General features: G+C 40.0%; 1 protein-coding gene across 2 annotated transcripts in view; it reads right to left on the bottom strand.

Annotated features, from left to right (window-relative positions):
- Positions 1 to 16,924, bottom strand: part of zgc:158689 (uncharacterized protein LOC791177 homolog) — a 34,056-nt gene that overhangs the window by 4,171 nt on the left and 12,961 nt on the right. The window contains exons 5-13 of one of the 2 annotated variants that reach the window (XR_010895714.1): positions 14,684 to 14,745; positions 13,418 to 13,489; positions 12,742 to 12,879; positions 9,369 to 9,521; positions 7,494 to 7,673; positions 3,782 to 4,253; positions 2,503 to 2,713; positions 2,121 to 2,183; positions 1,720 to 2,005 (exon numbers count right to left, since the gene is read on the bottom strand). Coding sequence is in view for 1 of the 2 variants with exons in the window: in XM_067392057.1 (XP_067248158.1) it covers positions 1,798 to 2,005; positions 2,121 to 2,183; positions 2,503 to 2,713; positions 3,782 to 4,253; positions 7,494 to 7,673; positions 9,369 to 9,521; positions 12,742 to 12,879; positions 13,418 to 13,489; positions 14,684 to 14,745 (1,559 nt within the window). In the remaining variant the exon portion in view is untranslated. The remainder of the gene's footprint in view (positions 1 to 1,719; positions 2,006 to 2,120; positions 2,184 to 2,502; positions 2,714 to 3,781; positions 4,254 to 7,493; positions 7,674 to 9,368; positions 9,522 to 12,741; positions 12,880 to 13,417; positions 13,490 to 14,683; positions 14,746 to 16,924) is intronic. The other variant, XM_067392057.1, reaches the window with a different exon arrangement.

Below are 16,924 nucleotides of genomic sequence, written 5' to 3'. Positions count from 1 at the left end.
ATCACTATGGTAAGCCTGTTATTACTGTTTATTTTTTAGAGCTGACCAGATGATTTTCAATGGAAATTGCGTACATACACCATTCGCCTGTGTGTGTCTCGTCATATATGTAATTAGAGAAATATTACTCCGGCTAATTTGATGCATGTGGGAGTGGCATAGTTTAGTTGTCACAACGAGCTAGGAAGGTTGACATGGAGCAGCAAAATCTCCAACCTCTGGGTAATCACCTGTTTTAAACAAACTCAGACCAGAGGAGAGCCTGCTGGCAAAAAGAGAAAGCGACAGAGGCCGTAATAAAACAAGAATCAACATTGGCTTGGCTTTTTGGAGATGGCGCATATTTAGTGCATATTTAATTAGGTAATGTCTCATTTGAATATATAGGCATAACACTTCAGAAAGCATGTGATATGAAAAAAAAATGTCTTAAAGGGATTTTCGTGGTTCAAACAAATATGGCTGGGTAACAAACTCAAGCTCCTCTGATATTTCTCTTTAAAAATTCTCGTTTTAGACTTCTAATTAATGACCGGTGTTTCGTTTTGCTCTATCCTCTGTGCTTCCATGTTCATCAATATGCGTCGGGTCAGAGATCACACTTCCGCCAGACCTCGATGCGTATGGCCAGTGCCGGAAGCCAGTTATTACAGTTTATAAAGTTTTAAATATGGATATTTTTCTTACAAAAACGCATCGCTTTAACCCCCTGGAGCCATGTGGATGTGCTTTTTTGGGCTTAAAATCTCACTCCCCATTCACTACCATTATAAAGCTTGGAAAAGGCAGGATATTTTTTAATATTCAGCTGCTCTAAGTGATGTCACGCGTTTTTAGGCCAAAACATTTTTTGTCACATAAAGCAAACATCTCCTCACTATCCGCTAGATGCCTGTCCCCTGAACACACTGTAAAAAAACGCGGTCTCTGTAGTCGCCACAAGCTCCAAAAACGGCAATAAAAACAAAGTGGTGCAGCCTGGACCACAAAACATAAACACGCTCCAGCCAATAACCGACAAGAATGATTTTAAATGCTCGTTCATGACTGTTTCAGGAAGCACGGAGAGGAGGAGGAGGAGGAGGAGGAGGAGGGAGGGTCTAGCTAGCCTCTGTTTTGTTTGACAACACTTACAGGAAGTTACATCCGCCCAGGATCACTTAGAGCACCTTTAAATTTTTCAAAAAATTTCAGTTTTTCTTTTTTAATAAATCTGCAAAAATGTCAACAATTCTGTGTTTTTCTGTCAATAAGGGGTGCTGTGTGTACATTAATGAGGAAAAAAAAATGAACTTAAATGATTTAAGCAAATGGCTGCAATATAACAAAGAGTGAAAACATTAAGGGGGTCTGAATACTTTCCGTACCCACTGTATATTTTCAAAGCAGCTTTACAGAGAATGTCAACATTACAATTTGGAGAATGCACTTAGCTAATAATGTAATAATTTAGGAAATTAATTTACAATCATGGTTAGCAATGATAGCAATTTAATTGAAGGTAAAAGCAATGAGCTCCTGAAAAAATGAATTACATATTAACAATAATTAGGATATTATATATAACTCCATTTGTGTTCATCTGAAAAAAAAAAAAGAAAGTCATATAGATTGCTTGAGGGTGAGTAAATCATAGGATAATTTTCATTTCTGGGTGAACTAACCCTTTAATGTACTGTGATTAAAGTATGGTGCTAACTATTAGTTATCATTTTTTACCCTATTGGCATGCAGTGTCTTGCCTTATGTAGCAATACAGTCAGAAGAGACAGTCATGATGATGGTGTGTTTTCTGACCCTGTCCTTCAGACGCAGTCGTGGGCTCATCCTTCCAGTGTCAGGGTTCATCATGCTGTAGGGTCGTGGTCTGAAGGTGCTGACACGCTGAGATATGATGCTCCTCTCGTCCTCTGAGTCAGGACTGACCTGCTGCGGCTGACCAGCGGGAGGAAGCCTGTCCAACTGCCCCATGCTTGTGCTGTTCACCTTAGACAGGGGCGGAGGACTGGATGATGAGAGACAAAGAGAAAAAGAGGGGAATTATGGGAATGCATTAAGAAAATTATATGTCAATAGGCTGATTATTTGAATATGTATGGGGATTTGTTTTCCCTTCAGACCTGACATCTTGTCCGGGAGTGTTTGGATAAGGCTGTGTGTAGGAGAAGGGAAACCAGCCTTTTCTGTGAAGGAGAGTTTAGATCATCAGCATCTAAATATCTTGAGATTTCTGAGCTGGATACGTTAGTTAGTTAATACCTGTTAGTACTAAATGAAATGGAAATACTGAACATTATTGCTGATTAAGGAAAACTATGTTCACACCAATTGAAATGAAATGCACTCAGTTTATGCCAAGTCATTACAAAGCAATAACAGGCTATATTGCTGATAGAATGACACACATAAATAATGATTTAGTCCTGCACCATAAATACGCACACATATGAAGCATAGCTAATGTTTTATTGTCCTATTAACTGATGACTGATGATCAGATACCGTCCAGTTCTCTCGTTCTGGCCGTAGTGCCAGCCGTCTCTGGGTTCGCTGATCAGCAGGGAAAGAGTGTCTCCAGGCAGGAAGGACAGCAGACATGAAGCTCCTCCTCTGTCTCCTCCCTTCTCTCCCTCTGAGGAGTCTGTGGAGTGAGGGAACAGAGCCTCCACACGGGACGGGGCACAGAGAGGCAGCACACGGGGAAGAGTGGAGCCTGAAGAATCACAAACATAGGATGAGAGCATTTAATACAATTAATGGTTAAAAAGAAAGAAGAAGCGTGCAAACCCCTGAACAGGACTGTAAGGGGTTTGTGAGATTGTGATGATAGAAATTATTGTTCTAAATTAAACTAGATTAAAAGGTTTGTCAAGACAAATTTTATGTTGGCTCTCAGATAGTCTCCCAGAAAGATCGATTGCTATGTGGATGTTAGGGTTTGGCTATGCAGTTGCTAGGGAATTCTGGGTGGTAGCCAGGGTGTTGCTATGCAGTTATGAGGTTGTTCTGTCTGGTTGCTAAGGTGTTGCTATGTGGTTGTTAGTGAATTCTGGATAGTTTGTTATTGCATTGCTATGCACTTACTAGTGTGTTCTGGGTGGTTACTAGGATGCTCTGGGTGGTTGCAAAGTGGTTGCTATGGTGTTGCTAGGCAGTTGCTAGGGTGTTCTGAATGGTTGTTAGGTAGCTCCTAGGGTGTTACTGGGCAGCTTTTAGGATGCTCTGGATGTTTTCTAGGTGGCTGCTGGACAGTTTTTAGGATGTTCTGGATGGTTGCTAGGGTGTTGCTGGGCAGTTGCTAGGGTGTTCTGAATGGCTGTTAGGGTGCTTTTTAAAAAGTAAACTAACTTAAATGGAAAATGACTGGGACTGGAAGGCCAAGGCTAGTGGTGGCCTAAAGTACTATACATATATTTATGTGTATATATATATATATATATATATATATATATATATATATATATATATATATATATATATATATATATATATATATATAAATAAATATATGTATAGTACTCTCCCAATTACTATAACATGAAAATGTAATTCTATGTACTGTAATACAGTAATATAAATAACAAATATCTTGATTATTTATATTGCTGTATTACAGTACATAGAATTACATTTTCATGTTATAGAAATATTTTAATGGTCCTCAAACAGATTTCATGTCCTGAAGTAAAATATAATATCTTATTTTTATCTTTTGATTTTGGGCTGAAACAAGACCAGGACATAAATGACACAAAAATGGCAAAAACAAAATCAGACCCACCCAAGAATCCCATCCGAGTGTCGCTGGTCTGTCTCTTCGGCAGTGGCAGTGTGGATGTGGAGTAGAGCTCTGGACCCTTCAGCACATTATGAGCAGTGGGAGAGCTGGACACTGTGTGATGGGCTGTGGATAAGACAGGTGTGAGTGCACGGGACAGAGGGGCGCTGTGGGGTAGCGGAGGGCTGTGGGGGGCCGTAAGGGGTGGAGTCAGGCCCTGCAGAGAACTGTGGGAGGATGTACAGAGAGAAGACTGTAACCCGGCTATGCTCACTGCAGGCTGGGAGTGGGCAGGGCTAGCTGAAGAACTGGAGTGGGCGTTTCCATTCTGCTGAGATGTGCTGCTGGATGAGAGGCCAATCAGAGACTGGGAGAGAATGTCAGACTGGGACGACCGCTGCTGCTGCTGCTGCTGCTGAGAACGGCTGCTGCTGTCACCGTTCAACAGAGGTGGGACTTCCTGTACAGACAGCCTCTGAGAGATGAGAGGGACATGAAGCATCATTAGTACTATATCTTGATTAATTACAGGGGAATTCAGTGGATTGATGATTTTTGCGGGAATATTTATATTGATAATGTTGTTTTAAATCACAAATTTAAAGGTTATAAGAAATGCTTTTTGTCTCTTTTCTTTTAAGATTTTTTTTATGAATTATTTTGGCAATATCAAATGTAACAAAGTGTGGAAAATTCTAAACAAATTTCATTTAAATAAAATTAAGAGGAGTGTCCTACAAAATACTACATAGGATTTTTCAAATTAAAGCGTGTTTTGGGAAAATTTAAGCATGGACATTTCAATATACTGTAACGTATGGAGGAAATGATAGACTCACTTAAACAGGTTAGTCTTCTTTATTAAGGTGAGCACCTGTTTGGCCAATGCTCCTGCCTCACAGACAGTGAACAAACTTCTGGAACATTTTCCCCAGAACCCCACCCCCACACCCCACCCCTTAAAGCCCCACACAAGCTGAACACATAACACAGGAAAAGAACATAAATGCACTTAGATTATATCTGGATAGAACCCTGTTGAAAAAAACAGCATAGGCTGGTAAGGTAGGTTTTGAAGCTGGTATGCTGGTTTGAGCTGGTTTATGCTGGTCAAGTGCTGGTCTGATGTTGGTCCTGAACCATCAAATACTTGATTTGTGTACTTCGTCAACCACTGTTGGCAGCCCCCATCAAGTCCAAGGCACCACACCAGAGCCTCGTCAAGTCCTGACTGCCACACCAGAGCTTCGTCAAGTCCAGGCCGCTACACCAGAGCCTCGTCACTTCCTGACCGCCACACCAGAGCCTCGTCAAGTCCAGGCCACCACACCAGAGCCTCGTCAAGTCCAGGCGACCACACCAGAGCCTTTTCAAGTCCAGGCCGCCACACCAGAGTCACATCAAGTCCTGACCGCCACACCAGAGCCTCGTCAAGTCCAGGCCACCACACCAGAGCCTCGTCAAGTCCAGGCGACCACACCAGAGCCTTTTCAAGTCCAGGCCGCCACACCAGAGTCACATCAAGTCCTGACCGCCACACCAGAGCCTCGTCAAGTCCAGGCCACCACACCAGAGCCTCGTCAAGTCCAGGCGACCACACCAGAGCCTTTTCAAGTCCAGGCCGCCACACCAGAGCCTCGTCAAGTCCTGACCGCCACACCAAAGCCTCTTCAAGTCCTGACCGCCACACCACAGCCTCTTCAAGTCCTGACCGCCACACCAGAGCCTCTTCAAGTCCTGACCGCCACACCAGAGCCTCTTCAAGTCCTGACCGCCACACCAGAGCCTCTTCAAGTCCTGACCGCCACACCAGAGCCTCGTCAAGTCCTGACCGCCACACCAGAGACTCTTCAAGTCCTGACCGCCACACCAGAGCCTCTTCAAGTCCTGACCGCCACACCAGAGCCTCTTCAAGTCCTGACCGCCACACCAGAGCCTCTTCAAGTCCTGACCGCCACACCAGAGCCTCTTCAAGTCCTGACCGCCACACCAGAGCCTCTTCAAGTCCTGACCGCCACACCAGAGCCTCGTCAAGTCCTGACCGCCACACCACAGCCTCTTCAAGTCCTGACCGCCACACCAGAGCCTCTTCAAGTTCTGACCGCCACACCAGAGCCTCTTCAAGTCCTGACCGCCACACCAGAGTCACATCAAGTCCAGGCCGCCACACCAGAGCCTCGTCAAGTCCTGACCGCCACACCAAAGCCTCTTCAAGTCCTGACCGCCACACCACAGCCTCTTCAAGTCCTGACCGCCACACCAGAGCCTTTTCAAGTCCTGAACGCCACACCAGAGCCTCTTCAAGTCCTGACCGCCACACCAGAGCCTCGTCAAGTCCTGACCGCCACACCAGAGCCTCGTCAAGTCCTGACCGCCACACCAGAGACTCTTCAAGTCCTGACCGCCACACCAGAGACTCTTCAAGTCCTGACCGCCACACCAGAGCCTCTTCAAGTCCTGACCGCCACACCAGAGCCTCTTCAAGTCCTGACCGCCAGACCAGAGCCTCTTCAAGTCCTGACCGCCACACCAGAGCCTCTTCAAGTCCTGACCGCCACACCAGAGCCTCTTCAAGTCCTGACCGCCACACCAGAGCCTCTTCAAGTCCTGACCGCCACACCAGAGCCTCGTCAAGTCCTGACCGCCACACCAGAGCCTCTTCAAGTCCTGACCGCCACACCAGAACTTCGTCAAGTCCAGGCCGCCACACCAGAGCCTCTTCAAGTCCTGACCGCCACACCAGAGCTTCGTCAAGTCCAGGCCACTACACCAGAGCCTCGTCACTTCCTGACCGCCACACCAGAGCCTCGTCAAGTCCAGGCCGCCACACCAGTGCCTCGTCACTTCCTGGCTGTGACACCAGTGCCTTGTCCCATCCTGACCGCCACACCAGAGCCTCGCCACTTCCAGGCCACCACGCCAGAGCCTCGCCACGTCCAGGCTGCCATACCAGAGCCTCGTCAAATCCAGGCCACTCAAGATTGGGGGGTTATATGTCCCAAGTTCCCATGGATGAGGGCCAGCACTAAACTTACCAGCCATTGCTGTTGTGGTCCGTAGTCCAGTGGTCTCAAGTAAGGTGGTCTCAGTGTTTCAAAGACTGGTAGTTCCAGAGGTCATCCCACTCTTATTTTGTAATTTGTCATAGTCATGTTTTCTGTCATGTCATGTGATTCTCTTGCCCCTTGTGTATTCTTGTCATGTGGTTTCTTTGTTTCATTTCTAATATTTTGATTGGTTCATTGTGTTCATTGCATTCAGGTTCTTGTTATTCTTGTCATTAGTGCATATATAGCCCTTATGTTCCCATTGTCTCTTGTCTAGCTTTGTTTGCGTAACACACTGTTGGTGAGTGTTGTCAGGTCTATGTCAACTCTGCTCAAGTCAAGTTTAAGTCAAGTCTTTGTTTGGTTTTGTTCATTTGCCTAATCTCAGCTTGAAAAACTAGCTCTTAAAATACAGGATAAATCATCAAAATATGACATTATGATACTAAATACAAAAATGTACACATTTTAGATTTCAGTTTTTGTTTATATAATAATAGGGAGAATATCAGGAAAATTGTACATATTATTTCACCTAAAAATCAAAAAGTTTATACTTTTTTATTTCACATAAAGAAAATTAACCATTATGTTTACATTTATGCATTGTGACATTTTCATGACAATTAAGCCCCTGTAATGTGAAAATGTGAGTATTTGTCCCTCACTTGTTCTCCAGGTTGAGAGATTCCCAGTTTGGCATTCCGCAGGACCTCAGCTAGTCCAGCTCCTCCAGAGCTCTGGGGGGCAGTATGACGCAACAGGTTCAGGGCTCGTTCTGGTAGTTTGGTTGGCTGGGCACATGACTGTTGCCATGATGACAGCTTCTGAGACAACAGCTCTCTCACCTACCAAACAAAATAATTTTATTATACTGTCAAATGCCATATACACAGCTAATTTTCATAACTTTAGAGGTTCTATTGTTTTAAAGTTAAGATAAAAGTGAGATTGCTGAAGCAATTATGACATTTTAGACATTGAGCTCTTTTATCACGATTCATGTTTCATGGGACTCTGCGAGCTCTGCATCACAAGTGCAGTGCTGTATCAGGTGTGCTACCAAGCTAGTTTACTATAGGGCCCTCTTTTAACAATCTAAGTGCATGGTCTGGAGCCGCATGGTGGAGGTCCACTTTTTCTAGTTTAACTATGGAAAAAATGGTCGGAGCGCCAGACGTATTGTCCAAAAGGGTTGTACCTAGTCTCTTAATGAGTCATGGGTGTGTATTGGGTGTAAAGTGCAATAAACCAATCAGAGTGTCATATCCCATTCCCTTTTAAAGCCAGGTGTGCTTGCACCATGGCAGATTGCTATTTACATGGTGGAATATAGACAACCTTAACCTGACGAGTCAGTTTAAATATGTGTGTATTGCCATGATTGGTCAAATAATTAGCGAATTTCATTCGTCATTACTGCATATAGGTAATTCTGATACATGCAATGACTCTCAGTCCCTGTTCGTGTAACAAGCAGAGTGTATGCGAGTTGTGCACCCGCCTATAGGCGCATATTACTAATGTGCCCTTTAAAAAAATAAAATAAAATACTGCACCGTAGACTTTATCCCAGGTTTTTGTTGGTCAATGGCGCAGTCGTTTTCAGTTGCCTCAAAATAGCAACGCGCCAACAATGCGCCTGGACACACCTCGTTTTCAGACCAGCATGCCCATGGGTGAACAAATGGGTGCAAGTGCATTTTCTATTTGAACAATGTGAGCACTGAATGTGAAAATGATAACAGGGTGAAACTAGAAAAAAACACTTGCGTCATGCCTGGCCAAACATAGCCAAACATATGGAGCTGGTTATGTGATGCAAACATGCACTATAGTAAAAATGTTTTTAGGTCATAACATAGTATTGTGCAAGGAACTGCACAAAAGTAAGATAATCTGCATCATAATCATTATTTGTGTGAAAAGACATAAAAGTTCAATCATGACAACTCTCGGAGTGAATTAAATTCAACCAGCATTTATTGGCATGGGGTATGAAGTATACATGGCTTGATTTTGGCGTACGAGATCTGCTACGCTGCTGCTGCTGCTGCTGCTGCGCGAATACAATTGTTTAGCTTAGTCAAATAAAACAACAAGGAAAAGGCTGCTGCAAGAATGGTAGAACCCCGGTAGCAAATCTCTACAGGTGGCGCTGGGGAGGAGGAGGGATAACAGCTCTTCACATTGCGCAGCTTGTCGATCGCAGGCTAGGGTACGATATATATGGTTGCGTGGATACGGAATTACTTCCGATTGGCTGATGCCATGGGGTAGAAAGACCCAATCAGCGCTCGGTTAGAGTTTCATGACTGAACTTTGTATTTGTTGGTGTTTTACTGACTTCAGTGTTCATTTTAGCTGGAAACTGCAGTGACTTGTATAAATAAATATGTATAGATTTTTTGGATAGTTTATTTTTGTTTTTGGAGTAGGTAGAAAAATAGGTAGAGGCACATTTTCCCTGTGAGCCTATTATGTTTGTACAGCATGAGTTAGTTGGTTAAAGCTTCATTGTTAGCTCATATCTGTAGTGTTACCTTGCAATGGTAGTTGATGAGGATTTTGGTGACTGAACATTGACGGTCCACCAGAAAACAATAGCGTCGCCTTTCTTCTGTGAGAGCAGAGCGGTAACCAACAGCAACTAAAGAGTCCAACTCTCCCTGCCGGCGACTCATCAGCTCCACATACTGTTACAGAGAGAGACTTTACATTAAAACCTTTACATTTCACCTTTAAATAGAATATGACAAATGTACACCAAGACTGAAGACTAACTAAAGTTCAGAGTCCTTAAAGCAATATTTTACAAACTTTTGAGTCAGCTGAACCCTTTTAGACATATAATATGTACTTAAAGTCTAATTATTTAATATTTCAATAATTTAACAATTTCTCTAATGTCGTTAATGGTCACATGCAAGTAGATAGAAAAAATATTTATCTTTTTAGTATTGTGTTTTATTTTGACTTTGTAGCATGAAGTAGATTCAAACCTCAGTTCAGAGTGTTCTATGTGTTTCAGTGGATTTTGATAAATAGATCTAACGGTTGGGTTTTTCCATATTTGACCCAAACTTGGATTGAAACAACCTAGCATTTCATTAATTCATTCATTCATTCACCGATGCTGAAAACAAAACACTAGATCACGAGCTGCTCACATGAACACAGTGCTGCGCTTTTTTGCTTTTAAACATGCAGTACAGATCCGGCTAAACAGTTATTACTTAAACCACAACCTTTGATTTGATAATCGCACAGCCCCATGTATTTATTTTAATGTTAAATTAAACATGATTAATGATAAGCTTTTCATCAACTCGTGACACGCAGTTTGGGAAACCCTGTCTTATAGGACAGTTCACCCAAAAATGAAAATTCTGTCATTATCATGTTGTTCCAAACGAGACAAAATGGAGACTTTTGAAAATGATAACATGGCTGCCCACGTTCGCTCTGTGTATCCTCGACAACCATTTAAACAATAACATTGAGACTGAACCGCAATCTTTGCTGGCTTTGTTGCCATTTTTAGCAGCCATTGCAGTTAAACTCTGCATTTTTTTTTAAATACTGCAGCTAGGTAGCTGCAGCTACATGCGCAAGAGGCAACTGTTTACACTTGTACGCGCATGCCCAGTGTGCATGAACAGTCATGTGACATGCGTTTTCGGCCGTATAGTGAAGACGGAGATCATTTCTGAAACGCTGTGGAAACGCCAGTGTAGACGAGGATCGTTTTCATTTTAAAACACCGTTTTAAAACAAAAACACTAGTGTAAATGGGGCCTTCATCTTTACAATATCTCTGTCATTCTATTTTCCTTTCCTTTCTTCATCTTTCAAACTGTGGTCCTTTTTTACTTCATTTCCCCTCTCTCGTTCCCTTGTTTTTTTCTCTGACCCAGTGTTCCTTTTGTCTGGCCCCAAATCAGCTGTTCCGGATATCTGCTTAATCTTAAACTAAATGACTTGTTCTTCTTTCTGACCCAAAAACATGTTTAAAGTAATGCTCGTGATAGCATAGCTTAGGCCTACGCAAACAAAGATAGACTCACTCCTGAAAAAAACACGTGCTGGAGGATACAAATGCTCAAATAAACAAACACTTGTTCAAACGCGGATAAAAAGTCTTCCACTCACAAATCAGCTTTAATATGTAGGACACTGGCTCACACAAATGGCCCTCACTGAGCTCAATTGGTCATTATGAGTCATACAAACTACAAATGACTGGCAGTACATGACATTCTACACTAAGCCTTCAGTAATGAACACAGCAAGTCAAAGAACTGGCAAGCAACACAATTACTCAGTTCTTTAGAAGACACTTTAATCCAAAGTGACTTACTGTTCATTTATTGCAGTGAAATCACTCAGAAGTGAATGTGGCTTAAGAGCTTCGCTTGAAGGTGATTTTGACCAAGTGGGATCAAATTAACTTCTTTAAAGTTATTGAGTCGCATTACAAAATATTACTATTTAAAAAACCTTTCACATGCCAAATCAAATGTCAGGGTGGTACAACCAACATGGAGGAAGCCATTTTGCTGTCATGTGAGAAGAAATCCATAAAACAGGAACTTCCTTATACTACACCCTAAAAGTATACTCTTTTTGTGAAGACAAAGTAGATACTTTTGGGTGTGTAGCACAAGAGGCAAACTTCAGGACAACCTACCACATCATAATTACGCTCTGTTGCATAGTTTTGTCCATAAAAACGGCCTGTCAATCATCCTGTCACGGTTAGCATCCTCACATACTTTATCATTGGTCACGTTTGCCATGTTTGTAGTTCTTTTTATTTGTGTTTGTAGTTCTTAACCGAATCCTTCTCCAAAGGTTGTGGGCAATATCAGCCATTGCACAGATGCACACTTCTACCAGAATTAGACCAATAGTAGACCATCTAGGGACTTTTAGCATATTCTTTACAACATACTATGATTTCATATCATATTTAATACATCAGGCTTTTATGGCTCATATAATATGATATAATGAGAATATTGAACTCATACTTGAGGAAGAATTTTTTTTTTTTTTCAAGCCCAAACTGAGCAAAAATATGTGGTGCAGTAGCTGATATTTATATGGCCAAAAGTACAGTTCTGATAGATTATAATGTAAATCAATGAGATCTTTATAGCAGATTCTTACATAAAATGCAAACAAGTATAATTTTTCACTCTGTAACTCCCAATAATATGTCTTAGTATGATGATATTATAATGCTCAGATTTATAATCAAAGCTCTGTATAATGCAGTACAATACAATGATGATTGAGAGATTAACAAATAAGCATTCCTCAAAAGGCTGATGATCATATTTTGATACTCACATTTTATTATTTTACTAAAAAATGATGTATGGATACTCAAGTAAACCTAAGTTGCTTCAGTTCAGTAAGTGTTTATCATGAAATATTACTCAGAATATAAAAGATATTCTTACATTTAATTTACAAAAATCAGTAAAGATTTCACAGCAAAAAAGACATGTAAACCACAGGTTGGACATTTTTACAATTATACTTGCTAAAAAGTATAAACGATCAATTAGACAACAGAAGGCATGAAGTAGATTGTGTGCAACAGGTTTTTCAGCAAAGTTTTGATAGTGTTTATCATGTAGAGGCCTTAGAAATGTGCAAAAAGACACTTTTATAAGGTTAAGATATTTTTCCTTTCATCATCATCCTTCATTAAATCCTTATTCATTAACAAACCATTGCTACAAACATTCAAACATACTCCAACAAACACAGTCCAGCTAAAAAAAAAAAACATATGAGTTTATTAGCTGGAGTTTCAGTTAAATTTTAGCTTGCACACTGATCAAAGTCTCAAGATTTTCATATGTCATGTCAGGCATGTGAAAGCAGAGATTAAAAGAAAGGTACCTGCATCTCTCTGTCTCCATACTTGTTGGGATGACGGCTAGCTTGACTCTTCCTGCGCAGCTTCTTGAGCTGTGATTGGCAGCGCTCAATAGACTCCACCTTTGACTTCCTCTCACTCTGGTACTTCTTCAGTGTTGCCTGGAAAAAGTTTCCATAGAGTATATCATGTTTCTGGTTTCAGAGAGTGCACAATAGTGACAGTTCAGGAGGAGTAGTTAATTTCCATATAAATGTTTTCTAACGAGTTACTGAATATTTAGGGTTTACAAGACAAACTGGTCCCACTTTAAATTAAGTGTCTTTAAATACTCTGTATTAACATTTAAATGAATCATTTGATACAATGCACTTATTGTGTGCATTCATGTTCTAACATTGTACTTACATTTAAAAAAAAAAAAAATACCTGCATGTGTAACTACATCTGTAATTACATGTATAATTACACTGTTGAGCCTACCCTTACACCCTTAACCCACCCTAACCCTTAACCATCTAGCCATACCACCACACCTGTCCCACCTCAATAGCAGCACAAGTGTTTGCAATACAACATGAATTTTTTTTTATTTTTTTTTTATGCAAGTTAAAGACACTGAAGTGTGACTGACAAACTCTGTGTTGATTTTTTTGAGCTCCCCAATTTAGTAATTCTAGTATGTTAATTTACACTCACGGTGAGATATTTGATGTCTAACTCCAGTTTCTGCTCCAGTTGAGACAGCAGCTCTGAATGAAACAGCTTCAGCTGCAAACAGACAGAAAATGCAGCATTCAGTCAAATAGGTCTCGAGGGAGATTAATCACGCCAGCCTCTAAACATTGCACTAAAATAAATTGGAGACATCTCCAGCAGGTTTTAGCACTGTGTTCGCATTGGCACTCAAATTTGTTTTGTATGACTATCATTATTACCTTTTCGCACTCCGATGTTTTGTCTCATGCTCTTAAAACTAAAGGTTCTTTATTGGCACAATGGAATCTTTCCATTGCACAAAATGTTCTTTATAGTGGAAAAATGTGCTTCAGATTATTAAAATGTCCTTCACACAAAGAAAAACATAGTTATTTTAAGAACTGTTCAATGAAAGTTTCTCTAGGGCACTGTTTCTCAACTGGTGGGTCACGGAGACCGTTTTAAGTAGGTCGTGGAGTGTGCAGTCAGAGAAACAAAACAACAAAAAACTTAATTAAGAATGTTTTTCTGATATGCAAGGCTTTTATTTTGACATGCACGAAAGCTGTTGACCCTTCTGCAAAGACTTTGCTCTTCTGTCAGACAGAACATGCTTTTCCATTCCACTGCTCTTCTTTTCCATTGTTTTTCTATGTAACCGTTTGACCATTGCGCTCTTGTCTTTTGTGCGTCTTGCGCATAACACAGCGTTCTAAAACTCGACGCTCTGTGTCAACTTGTTGGTACCGGTTCACACAGAACGTGGTTTTGCAGTTGAAATTATGAGCATGGAATGTCGTACGTTGTCAATTAATAAGGGTGTGTTTACACAACAACGATGTATTAAAAACTGAAAAGTTTGTCCTTTGCTTTTTTCACGTATAGACGACAACATTGTCCAAACGATCCCCGTTCACACGGATCTACGAAAACGATTAAATGCTGTATTCTGCTGCCAGGCCAGTAGTTGACAACGTCACTTTGTAAAGAATATGCATATACGCATCACTGTTTTCACAAATTCGTGTTTTGGTAGTTTACACGGAGACAATATTATTTTCAAAAACTTGCACTTTTAAACCCGTTTTCAAAAGTTAGCATTTTCAGTCCCCCAAAATGCCGTTGTCATGTAAGTGAACTGCCAAAACTCATAAATTTTTTGTCGTGTAAACAGCCCCAAAGTCACAAAATTACCAAAAAGTACCAATAAATGACATAACTAGTATGTTGTGTGTTAGCACCACCACATTTTCTACTTCTGCTTACCACATCCTCTAGCTGGACCTGGATCTGCCGATGAACCTCTGCCATCTGGAATAACGTGTCACCTGAATCGGATTATGAGAAGACGTGTCAAAGATTTAGCACACAATCAGAAAAACTTAAAGCATGAAATCTATATCACATTAAGAAATGTATTATCAAACATACTATCATACACAACCTGATAATGACATCTAATATTCATCTCACTCACATCAACCTGATCGTCGTTTTAAGGCTAGATCCTTCATGTAACAATTTCATGGTATTGGATGAGAGCAAAACATGAACCAAACTGAACTGAATGACAGCACTATTGCCTTCTGTAGAGATGCTTATAGCTGAATTAATTTGTTTCAAATTTAATTAACTTTGCACTATTATCTAACTAAACTGAATGAACACTGACTTGAGCTGAATAATGACACTATTAGCTGCTTTATAGTTGAATTGAGTTCACTTCATAACTTTGCAACTTTAAATCAACATTTAACTAAACTGAGCTGAACAATGACACTATTTTCTTTTTAGGGCTGCTTTACAGCTGAAATTGTATTTATTTCATAATTGAAGAACTTTGCTAAATTAATTGTTTATTACTGTGAAGCTGTATTGAAACATTCTTTATGTACAAAGAAGCTATATTAATAAATGTGACGACTCTCTGACCTATTCAGTTAAAAGATGCTGTAAATGCACCAATAAATAGCCTGTTTTTTCCTTTGACAGACATTCAAATGCAGGCATGTACAGTTTTACAGAGATTTTATCAAATTATCGCAGATGTGTTCACTGGTGCCTGATTTAGCGGAGGGCTCGTAAACAGCATGTTTTTTTCTTTTCAGAACTTAGTGTGCATGAGTAAAGATGGCAGGGGCCGGTCGTGTATCTCTGGGAAAGCTAACAGACAGTTTCCTCCAGGTATACAGGACCAGCTCGGACAAAAATCTTTGTATGTTGGAATGGTCTTGAAGATGCATAAATTGTAGACTCATAAAAAAATAAAGGTTCTTTATAGAGTGCAACAATCTGGTTCCTGAAGTAAAAACTCCATTCATTTTCTTCATAGGTAAATAGATTTTTAACAATAACTTATAAACCTTTAAAGACAGACCTACTATGAACTACAAGGTTGTTAATTGATAATATTTGCTTCTGTTGAAGCCGTCAGTCCGTGTTATTTTTTTTTTTTAACAGCAGAATTCATGGTGAACTACATGATACTGTATAGAAAATTCCACCAGAGTCGAAACAAGCAAAACACGCCAAAAGTTCTCTTTAGCTCCGCCCACTCCAATAAAGCACTGCGAATGACGTGATTGAGTCTCCCTACACTCTCAAAATATTTCAATATTTCAATATAAGCATTTTTTAAAATAAATTTACAATATATTGTTTATATGTATATAATCAACATTTTTAAATGCATAGTTTTATATTTTTAATTTGATTATGCTGTTTGCAGTGCTTCATGGGATTGTAGTTCTTTCCCTCACTAAAGCCGTTAAGTACACAGTCTTGTACCTTTGTATTTTTGTCCAATTTTCAAATACTTTGAAAAATAAAAGTTTGTAATGTTACAATTCACCTTGTTGCTGGATGGTATGGAAGCTTGTTTCTGCCACTGAATAAAAAATGAAAAAGGTAATTGCGATTTTTTTATATATATAAAAATAGCATTTACAAATCAGAATTGCATGATATAAAGTCAGAATTACGTGATATAAAGTCGCAATTGCGTGATATAAAGTCAGAATTGTGAGATTCTCACAATTTTTTTTCTCAGAATTGTGTTTATCTCACAATTTTGACTTTATAACACAATTACTAGTTAAAGTCAGAATTATGAGTTATAAAGTCAGAATTGTGAGATATAAACTCGCAATTCTGAGAAAAAAAGAACTGGACCTCAAAATTGAACTTTAAATTGGACTAAACTTGCAATTGTACATTTATATCTCATAATCCTGAGAAAAGAATTGCGAGATGAACTCACAATTGCACAATAACTCCCAATTGTGACTTTATTTCTCGCAATTGCGAGAAATTGAATTTACATCTCACAATTCTGTGAAAAGATTTTTTGAGATAAAAAGCCGCAATTACCTTTTTTATTCTGTGGCAGAAACAAGCTTCCATAAGTTGGCTTGGTTTATTATAACACTTTAATGAAAACTTTTTTGAAATCTCTATGGGAGAAATGAATAGAAAAAATACTTCTGAAACCTGAAAAAGTGGGCGGGC

Source organism: Chanodichthys erythropterus, chromosome 2 (assembly GCF_024489055.1).
Source record: "Chanodichthys erythropterus isolate Z2021 chromosome 2, ASM2448905v1, whole genome shotgun sequence".
In the NCBI taxonomy this organism is placed as follows: domain Eukaryota; kingdom Metazoa; phylum Chordata; class Actinopteri; order Cypriniformes; family Xenocyprididae; genus Chanodichthys; species Chanodichthys erythropterus.
This window is presented reverse-complemented; position numbering and strand designations above follow the sequence as displayed.